At 37.4% G+C, this 10,985-nt stretch overlaps 1 protein-coding gene across 2 annotated transcripts; it reads right to left on the bottom strand.

Moving 5' to 3' along the window:
• Window positions 1-244: 244 nt before the first annotated feature.
• LOC117925732 (disease resistance protein RPV1-like) lies at window positions 245-9,682 on the bottom strand. Of its 2 annotated transcripts, none has more exons than XM_034844829.1 (5): window positions 9,101-9,682; window positions 6,818-7,958; window positions 5,772-6,173; window positions 3,025-4,629; window positions 245-981 (listed from the first exon to the last, which is right to left on the bottom strand). In XM_034844829.1, the coding sequence occupies exons 1-5, from the start codon at window positions 9,580-9,582 to the stop codon at window positions 460-462; spliced, it is 4,152 nt and encodes a 1,383-aa protein (XP_034700720.1). In that variant the 5' UTR covers window positions 9,583-9,682; the 3' UTR covers window positions 245-459. The 2 variants fall into 2 exon arrangements, with proteins under 2 accessions (XP_034700720.1, XP_034700729.1); XM_034844838.1 differs by having other exon boundaries at window positions 6,818-7,949.
• Window positions 9,683-10,985: the final 1,303 nt, after the last annotated feature.

Genomic DNA, 10,985 nt, shown 5'->3' with positions numbered 1-10,985 from the left:
AATGAAGATGTACTTAGAGAATACTCAAGCTTGAAGATTACTTCCTCATTTCTTAACTTGTGGAACATGTAGGTGAATTTTCTTGGATTGGTGATCATATTTGGTATTTTATTGTAATTTACATAGTCTGTACTTTGGCTCTTGGTCATTGGAATTAAAATCAAATTTGAATTGCAATTTTGGCAAATGGGGGGTATGTGAATCATTTCGTATTATTTTGTTAAGATGTTTTTGGATTACTTCATGAAAGTTATAAGGTTATGTTTATTAGTTATGTTATTGTAATATCATTCATGCTAATGTCTTCAATGCATGTGGATGGTTCGGCATACATGTGGCATTGAGCATGATGTTGGGTTATTAGATATAGTATATCATGCACTGAAAGCAAAGGAAAAAGGAAAAATAACTGAAAGTTCTGAAGACAGTAGAGAAAAAGTAACAGAATGAACTCCACCATCACATGTTTTTGAGAAATTTGACTAGTCTCTCTGATATCGATTGTTGGGATTCATCCAACCCTTCTTCATCTTCATCTTCATCATCGTCATTTTCAAAAATCAGATGGATCCCATACTTCTTCAGCACAAGTCCATTATAACGTGGTTCGTCTCGCACAGCCACTTGTATCTTATCACCATCTTTCAGCATAAGGACTAGTGATTTGAAGTCCAGAAAACGGCACAAGTAGAGCTGATCTTCATTTGTGTCAGCAACTCCCTCTAACTTCAGTGTAGTAGAATGTACTGGTTTGTCCTCGTTACGTCTGAAGAGCTTTGCTTGAACATCCACTATTACTGGGACCTTATCACTGTAAGCATTATGCATTTGAGGGTTGACAGAGACACAGACCACGACACCGATGACCACACCTGTAACTTTAAGGTTCCTGTGACTTGAGAAGCAAGGGATTTCTTGGACAAACCAATTTGGGATTTCACTTCCTGGGACGCTCAAATTGTACAAATGCTTCAATGCAACCTGTATTTTCAAAGAAAACCCATGAATAAATGACCTTTTCTATAAGTGCATGCGGAAGAAGATTCTGTCAACACATATCAAACATAAGAACTACTTTGCATATATGACAATGCTAGAAAAATGAAACATAACTAGTATAATGCGTGGTTGATCTTCTCATGCTTCAGGGCAAAATCTCTATAGAAGATCCCAATGGAGTTGAGATATTAGGAAGATGAAAATGGGGAACCCGTACACTAGAGCCTGAGAAATGAACTTTGAGCGAGAGATGTATCTAAATGCAAAAGAACTAGCTATTTGAATATACGTATTAAGATGAGACTCTGTGGGAGTGTACAAAGGGCACCCTATCATAGGCTTATCTCGTCATGTATCCTATCAAAATGACTAGCTTAACATGTAAGATCCTAAAATATTCATGCCACCTCTTCTTAGTTGATGAGAACAAAGGGTAATTCAGGAAATTCAAATTTGGCTAACTCAATCACCATGCCCATCACATAAATCCCATTAGCCATTAACTCTTCATGCTGTGGAAAAGAAGATCGAGATGGTGGATTTTTCACTTTCACTGTTTCAAGCTCCCACTGAAGATGGCGGATAATGTAGGGTGAGCCAATATGCAATGCAAATGGCATGTGTCTAGTATTAAGATGAAGAGAAGGAAACATTGAACATCTTAACATTAATGAAAGAGAGAAGGATTCATTCCTGATGTATCACTAGCTCATTCGTAAACAGATTCACATCTAGCATCTCAAGACTATGCCATGTGATTTTCCTAGAGGTTTGACAAAGCTATGTAACTACAGCTAATTAACAAGAATCCAGAAGATTGAACATAAGCTGTGGCTTTCTTTGTATCTCTTGGACCCTTTGAAACAGGAAAAAAAAAAACAATATCTAAGATACATATATATATTTATATATGTTAAGGAGCATGATATGTATATTGAATCCAAATCTTGCAAGTCTAAGTTTTTAGGAAAATTGGTTATTCAACATGGTATTAGAGCTTGATTTGGCAGGAGGACTCATGTTCGAGCCATCTCTCTAGCCGCAAGTGAGGGAGGGTGCTAAGGAACTGTAATACTTATACAAGGGCCTTCTGTTTTGTTTGTTTTCAAAAATCTTCGCAAATAAATTATAAGCTTTAGAGATATTCTTATCTTCTGAATAAGTGTCTTTAGCAGCCTCTTGAACCTCCTGTGCCTTTTTTAGAAATATAACATTCACGGTTAATGCGGATTCTTGTGGAGGGGGATCTTTTAACAAGTGATTCAACTTTCCCATTGGTCTAATGTACACCATTAAAACGGTAGCCTAAAATAAATTGATAAGGCATTCAATTTTAGAGCAAGTTATCTGAACAGGAATGTTGTGTTCCTGCCGTTTTGTTTGCATCAATTGTGGACATAATCACCAACTAGATAATGAAACACCATATTCTGAACTTTAACACTGAAGGGGGTTAGAGAACAGTAATCTTAACATTTGGTACTAATTTCAGCACACAGCAATTCAGACAGATGGACAAGCACCATAGACATTGAGATCATGGCTTACAAAACAGCACAAATTGAAATCAGTGCCACACACCAAGAGAAACAAATAAAAATCCAGATTGATCATAGCAGAAACAAAACTACCACAGCCTCAGAAAACTGCAGTAACCACTGAAAGAGGGTATGATTGTGGCTCAGAGAAGAGGAGTACAACAGTAGTTAAGGAGAAGGAAGGGGAGAAATCTGGGTCTTGGCAGCAGCAAAGAGAAGGATCTTACTACTGCTCTTATAACATGTCGAAACAAAACAAACACACACACACACGCACACACAAGGAACCCCACTTTTCATACTTCTATTACAATGATATGTAAAGAAAATTGGAAATCCTAGAAGTTTTAGGGATTATAGAAATATTAGTAACCTTCTTATTACAAGAATTGACTATTAACTAAACCATTCTTAGTAGGATCCAAATACAATTACATGCAATGTGCGTGTGCATGGAGGAGGAGGAGGGAGGGAGGAAAGACCATACCTTAGTGATCCTACTCTTTAGCGCTGGAAGACATGCATTGCAACCACTTGCATAAAACCTTTTCAATGACCTCAAGCATTGAAGGCCAGGAATATCCATTATTTTCTTGCAGTTTGTGAGGTTCAGGTCCTCTAAACTCTTCAAATTTGACAGGTCTGACACACTTTGCAATGCACAACAATTTGAAACATTCAACTTAATCAAACTTGAGGGAAGTGGAGGGAGAGATTTGATCTCCTTACAGTGGGGCAAAAACAGATTTTTGAGAACTGAAAGGCCCTGCAAACTAGATGGGAGGCTGCAAAAATTATTATGACCAAGGTTTAAATCTTCTAATGAAGACAACTTCTCAAAATAAGAAATACTGCCAGATATTTTCCAAGCACGAGCATCCAGTTCTTTTAGCATGAAAAGATTTGAGAAAGACATTGGAAGAACAACAGGCTTAGGGTTCTCTTGTAGTATTAGATTTGTCAGCTCCATATGTTCTCCAGTGGCTTCAGGATCTGGACGTTTAGCCATCTTTAATGTTCTTAAGTTTGAGAGCATCCCAAATTTTTCAGGCAATTCTGTCACAGCAGTTCCTTTCATTAGCAAGGAGCACAAATTTTTTAATTTTCTAATTGAAGCTGGTAGTCTCTGAAGCTGCTTGCAGTTGTTCAGCATTAACATGTTAAGTCTTTCCAAATTTCCTATAGACTCCGGCAACTCCGTTATTAGAGAATTATCCAGGATCAAAGTAGTTAAACTCGACATATTATTGATCTCAGGAAAAGATCTGAAAATTTCACAATTCCGCATCTCAAGTGTCTCTAGCATGTTCAAGGAGCCAACCTGGTCTGGTACTCCAGTGAGTAACGTCCCATCTAGCTGAAACCTTGCCAAAGACACTAATCCTTCAATGGAATCAGGCAACTTGATCAGAGATCGACAATGACTTAATGAAAGGTATCTCAACTGGGATAGTGAACCAATTGAAGCTGGAAGTTCTTTGATAGAACTATTACAAATAAAAAGTTCTATTAATGATCTGAGCCTGCCAAGAGAATCAGGAATTGCAGAGAGCAATCTACACCTCATTAAACTTAGTCTCTCAAGGTTTGTCAGAGAGCCAATGGAATCAGGTAGTTCTTCTAAAGCAGAACCATTAAGAGAAAGCTCTCTCAGGGAACTTAGCTTCCCTATGCAATAAGGTAGTTGCTCCAATGATGAACAAGAATCTAAACTGAATTTTTCGAGTTTCTTGAGACGGAAGATTGAATCAGGTAGCTTCACTATTGCTGTTTTATCAACAAGAAGCTCTCTCAAAGATGTCATACTGCTCATGTCCTCTGGTAATTCTTTCAGTTTTGTGCAACCTGAGAGGTTAAGGATCTCAAGATGTCTCAATCCAGAAACGTCACTTGGAAATTCCAGGAGGTTCGAGCAGCCCATCAGATTCAAGTGGAGCAATGTCCTAAGGTCTCCAACTGATTTATGAATTGTAACCAGAGATAAACAACGCTCAAGAATCAACTTTTCCAATGCCTGATGACCAGATACATCAGGAAGATCAGTCAGACTATTGCATCCACTGAGATTCATAACCATCAAGTTCTCAGCCACCTGCCAAGGAACTTTATTTTCTTATGGTAAACAAAAGAATCATTAATGAAAAAAAAATTGCAATCTAAGCAGTTCTGTGAATTTGGATAAACATGAAAAGAAAAGACCATGATAGAACGGAAATTATTAAAAAGTGTCTGGCTGTAAAGGGCAGATCAAACAGATCACTTATAGCGAGCAAGCAACTATCATATCCTTGCAGTTACCAACTATAGGTATGAGAAAAAGAAAATATGTCAACATAAAAGCAAATGGCATAATTGACCTCTAACCTGATCTGGGCAGTGTGATGAGTACAGGGTAAAATCAGGTCTTTCAGCACTCTCCTGTGGTGGTCAACCCGTATCGACAGTACCTAGACTCATCATCTATCATGGTTACAGGTATTTTCAGGCACACGGAGGGTTCAAGAAAGGTTCACATAACCAACCATGGTTCCTTCCTGGTCAGATCAAAATGAAATCCCAAAAATTTTTCGAAATCACTAGACATTTTGTGGATCACTACAATAATTCAAGAAAGGTTCACATAACCAACCATGGTTCCTTCCTGGTCAGAATCAAAATGAAATCCCAAAAATTTTTCGAAATCACTAGACATTTTGTGGATCACTACAATAATTAGAGTAGGTATTAAAAGTTTTAAATAAAAATTTGTCGAAATTTAAAGAGATGGAGTATAGCTGCCATTAAAAATTTTATTTTCTTTTAAGAAAAAACTGAGCTATATGCGGTGGTTCAATCGTTCACATTGACTTCATAGCTGCCGTTAGTGCCTTAAAGAAAAACATAACCCTTTGTGATTGAACACAAGCCCCAATAAAAATTTCCTGGAATTCTGATTAGGACAAGCATCATGCAATGTTACAAAAGAAGATACCAGGTTGGCCCCTGTCAAGTCATTTATGGTTACTTTTTCTACAACTATTGCAGTCACCAATCATGTTACAACTTGTATTTATGGATTATAAGTATGGCTAATTTAGTCACAGAAACCTTGATTTTGCCCTGTGATTCTGGGATTGCAATGGTTGCAGAAATTTTAAAACCTTACATGATTAATTTCAAATCAATACTGAGTCATGCCATTGAAAAGTAACAAACAAAACAATAATTTAAATGAGCCTTACTACTGAAACATACCTTTTTATTGTGGCAGCCCCACACTCGTTCAATCTTACTTTCTGAAAGATCAAGGACGGTAAGTTTCCGAGGACAGAAAGTAGAAGGAAGAGTTTTCAAAGGACATCCTTTCCATTGTAGCCACTTCAGCTCAGCGGGTATATTTTTGAAATTCCCTCCCAATTGAACATGATTAATTTGAAGCAGTCTTAGAGTAACCATGGGTTGAAATGATTTTGTGCAGAGTGTCATTACCCTCTCTTTGTCTGCTTTGTGGTGAAAACATTCCTTGATTGTTTTCTTCAGGGGCAAAATTGCCCTGGTGAATTTGTGTTTTGTTTGAAGTTTATTCTGAGAAGAACTTTCAGGACTAGCATCCTTCTTCTTAAATTCTGGGACAATACCTTGAATGCTTCTTGTTCCCTAATAGTCATATGAAAAATATTTTAAAAGCTGAAATGGAGCCAATTGAAAGGAAAGTTTAGAGTACAAGACAACTTTAGATACCCTGTCCAAACACAAGTCTCAGTGTTTGTATGTGTACATCTATGTGCATGTATGTGCCAATGCTGTTTCATGACAGAGAGGTTTCATTAATCATTCCCTGAACCTATAATGCAAGAAAGGAGGCCTGAACACATGCTGCCCTTCCTTTTTTTTTTCTTTTTTTCTTTTCAATCTATGATAACTTATATATAGCCTGAAAGATCAGGTTTTCACCAGCTCACCTTCTCTTGATGTATCCCAAATTCCAAACCATGCACATACAAAATACCTTAACAGATTTTTCATTTTTTAATTTGTGATAGCATTGTAGGAGAGCATGCTGCAAAAATTATGGTGCAGTTAGTGCCCCATCTATTGGGGCCATGTGGATGTGGGTATAGATGAGGGTATGGCTGTGGGGGGTGATTGGTCTTATACAGCAATAAAAAAGTGCATCTCCAGGAATGAAGCAAAACTTCACCTATTGGACATATTTATAAACCTTCGCATAGACTAGAAAAGTAAAAGTTGCAGGAGAAAAATATAAATAAAAAGATGAGGTATGATGATACAACTCTTACCGTCTGATCCTGCAAAACACTCATAACTTCATTGTGGTCCCACAGTCTACTACGGCTTCCAGGATCTGAAGGGTTTTCATGTTGAACAATCTGTTTTCCCATGTCCCTAAGCTGATCATGCATCCACAGAATACCATCCTCATATGTCTTAATGAGAGATTTTTCTGTAAGGACCTTGATTGTTATATCCGCCCTGAAACCACAGCCCTTCAATATGTCGATTGCATCTTCTCTTTTCAATCGCATTTTAACAAAAAAACATGCAATGTCAAGGAATATATCCTTCTCCTGTTCATCTAGCCCATCAAAACTTATCTTTAACACATCCTGAAGATTACTTGGGCGTATCTGTTTTAATTTTTGCAAAGCATCTTCCCATTCCTTTATTATCCTTTTATCATACAGAAAGGAGCCAAAAACTTCCAATGCCAAAGGTAGTCCTCCCGTAAGAGACACAATTTCATTTGACAGATTCCAAAAGTCCTCTGTTGGTTTCTCTCTCCTTAATGCATGATAACTAAAAAGTTGTAGGGACTCAGAGAAATTCAAACCTTGCACCTCAAAGAGCTCATTCTCATGAAGGTCACGTAGGACTCCTCTATCTCTTGTGGTGATAATAATTCGACTTCCTCCATAAAAGAATTGTCTCCATTTTCTTCTGCCAATTACTACCTCTAGTTGACTTGCATCATCAACATCATCCATAACAAGAAGAACTCGCTTCTCATGCATTATCCTTCTGATTGCAACAAGACCAGCATTAACCTCACTGACTGGTGAAGCCTCACTCATGGAAAGATCATTGATAAGTTTGTTATGGAGAGAGAGTAAACTATCTTCATCTTGTTGAGCCAAAGTTTCTTTAACATTTGAAATAAAACTGCGACATTCAAAGTGAGCAACAAGTTTATTATAAAGAGCCTTGGCAAGAGTTGTTTTCCCAACCCCACCCATTCCATGAAATCCCAAAACTCTGATGCCGTTGGATTTAATGTCTAACAAATTCAACAATTCTTCTATACGAGAATCAAGTCCAACAGTATATGCAGCCACACTCAATGGAGTGTTGTTCAATTCAGCCAAAACCCTTTTGACTAAAGTCTGGATCAAATTTGGTTCTTCATCACTGGACCTGCCATCACTGAACATGATTATAAGTTCATTAGAGTTCAAATTGACATAGGGAAGGGAATTACATAACTTTGCTCAAATGGCACAAGTATGATGATGACTCAGATAAGATGTTTGCATTGCCATCTAGATGCTACAAACTTCATGGCATTCATCTATACCAGTCATTTAGATAATGGTCATTATTACCTAAATTAACTGCACATTTTCAATTTCTTTGAACACAGCCTGGTCAAATACAGGTGGAGGTAACATCAATTGATAACAAATATTGACAACCAGCAAAAAAATAAAAGAAGAACATTATTTCTTTAATAAAGCATACTAAATGATAAGGATAGTGGGACTAAAAAACTCCCCCAACTAAGGAAGTTAACATAGATGGAAGCTATCTTTAGACTAAAAATACTCCAAATATGGATGAACACAAGTGAGGAGCCATTAAAGAGCAGCAAAGTGCACATAGGGGAGCATCTTTCAAGACAAATTTATTTAATATGAAGTTTCAAAGATTCCTGGGTCATATTTATATTTCGAATGCCATACTGATTCCTCTTCCCAAAAGAAATATTAAAGATAACTTTGGAATTTTCAACCAATAAACACAGTTGAAAGAGAATGAATCTCAACCATAGAGGACCATTCCTGCTCCCTCTATTTTGAATGCCAAATTCAGGGCTTGTTTTTCAATAAACACTGCTGGAGTGGTCACGTCTTCTAGTTTGTCAATAAGCCCTGACTAATAGCCCATGTAAGAAGAATTAATATAAGATACAAGCAATTACATTAGCAGGCTAGTTTTTCCCTCTTAAGTTTGATCAGAATAACCTGAATTATGGTTTCAGTCGAGTCTCTCTTAACTGAATCTGACCAGATTTTGGCAGAGCTTCTCTCTAAAAACTGAATCGAAGGACCAGGACTGGAGTTTTACTATGGTTTCTCTCTCTAAAACTGAATCCATATCTCAAATACTAGTGTTTCTCACCAAACCTGAATGAGAAACCCATAACAAGTGCCTATCTTCCCAGACCATGGATCAGTTTAGATAAATAAAAGTAAATAAATTTCTTCCCGGTTTCTCCTACAAAGTCTCATGACCCAACCGAAGACAAATCGTGCGAAACGCGAAAAAAAAAAAGAACAAAGGGTTACCCATTGAAAACCCAGCCAGCGATTCCGCCGGCCTTTTTCATAGCCTTTCTCCATCTCAAAACCTTGTCTTCTCCAAATCTTGCCTCCAGCTTTCCAAAATCTTCGTGGAAACGTCCTTTCTGTCGCCGGACGTCCGAAGGGTCCACTTGGTAGAAAACGGGAAGGATGAGTCGGCGGCATTCGCAGACCTTGGCAAGTTCCTCCAGGCACCAGCGAGAGGAAGCGTAATTGGGTGAGATAATAGCGATGAAAGCGGCCGAGTCCTCAATGGCGTCGAGTAGACCGGAATTGATATCGTCGCCTCGGTTCAAGCCTTCGTTGTCACGAAAGGCTCGGATGCCATTTCTGTCGAGCTGGGTGTAGAGATGGTCGGTGAAGTTGTGGCGAGTGTCCTCGCCCCTAAAACTCAGGAACACGTCCCACCGGTGTCTGAATGCCGTAGTAGAAGACGTCGGCGTTGATACAACGACGTCGTACGACATCTTTGGCTTTGCTGAATAGTAGTCAGTCTAATGATAAAAGTCGAGGCCGCTTTTTACTTAATGCTTGAACCTTAAGCAATCCGGAGTGGATATTCTCCTCTGTCATCGCGTTTTCCCCACACCTTCCATTCCACTTCACCTTCGACAGAGTTTCAACTGTATCAAATATAAAGTATAAAAGTAACTTTTTTGAGTGTAAAGGCATTCACGTTCCATATATAATTCAAATTTATTAAAAGCATTAATCAACCAACTACCCCAAAATAAATGTCGAGATATAATTCGTGGGAGTTGAATTCAACCTCTGAACAAAAGTTGCATTCGTTATGAGTTAAAGTCTTACCAGCCGGATCTTAATGCAAAACTCCATGCAAAGTTATTAATACTTTAGTGATGATTGTATTGTGTTGGCTCCACTTGATTCCTATTAACTTTTTTCCTATAATCCTTCCAATAACCGTGGTCACAAGGGCTTCCCTTGGTCAACTAGCTAAGTTTGCAATCTAGAGTGAGGAAAGAGACAGAAAAGACCATGAACCAGTAATGTATGTGTGAATCAAGGCTAACCAAAGTTTAGAAGTGAATCCTGGTTAAGGTCATATGATCTTCATTAATGAACCAGGAAAATACAATGTTCATTAAATATTTGAGAATATATCATGTTCATTGAATAGGATGTAATGTGTCTCTTTCTTTGCCAACGCAACTAATCGTCTTCCCCACGAACACAACTAGTTTATGGGGACCGGTTCGATATGATGAAGGCAGTTAAAAGGCTAACCTATCTATCAGTATGTCTAACCTGTGTTAACTCTAACTTGAGGTCAGGTTAGGAATTACCAACCTAAGACAAGGCCATAAACATTTCTAGTTACGATAGGTTACCAAGGTTCTCGTGGGTTATTAAATAAAATAATTATTTTAAAATCTATTCCATATAACCCATATTGTAGAATAAAATGTTAAAAACTAAATGTCTTAAAGCTCTAAAATACGTCCATTAGTTATTGGTTTAATATAAATGATAACCAACAAACTCAAATTTTAATATTCTAAAATACTTTAAAATTAAACAAAAATGACATAATCATTAGTAGAAGATAATTAAAAAGTGATAAACCTAGTCAAAGATAATTAAAAAGTGAGAAATGTTTTATTTTATTCCATATCATTTTTATATTTTTCATATTTTAAATAAAATAATAGATTATATAATTTAAAAATAATGATGTGAAGGTTGTGAGTTTGGGTGGTTTGCCCAAACCTTCAACTTACATCATCTCTAATATTTTTGGGTAAATATTTTTCTAACATGAGCTTGACCTTAACTCATTCAAACCTTACCCATGGTAGCCCAAACCTTGGGTTGGGTACGTTAGACACACCCAAGTTGCAACCTTAGA

The sequence above is a fragment of the Vitis riparia genome, chromosome 1 (genome assembly GCF_004353265.1).
Source record: "Vitis riparia cultivar Riparia Gloire de Montpellier isolate 1030 chromosome 1, EGFV_Vit.rip_1.0, whole genome shotgun sequence".
NCBI classification, from domain to species: Eukaryota; Viridiplantae; Streptophyta; class Magnoliopsida; order Vitales; family Vitaceae; genus Vitis; species Vitis riparia.
The sequence above is the reverse complement of the archived record's forward strand: the minus strand, read 5'-3'. Positions and strand labels throughout refer to the sequence as shown.

What these genes read in the sequence shown, in the direction of transcription:
- LOC117925732 (XM_034844829.1), bottom strand. Translation starts at nt 9,582, where the DNA reads ATGTCGTACGACGTCGTTGTATCAACGCCGACGTCTTCTACTACGGCA. An exon ending in GCTGGCTGGGTTTTCAATGG is followed by an intron (nt 7,959 to 9,100) that starts GTAACCCTTTGT and finishes AATCATGTTCAG; the next exon opens with TGATGGCAGGTCCAGTGATG. An exon ending in GGGGCTGCCACAATAAAAAG is followed by an intron (nt 4,630 to 5,771) that starts GTATGTTTCAGT and finishes GTTCCTTGGCAG; the next exon opens with GTGGCTGAGAACTTGATGGT.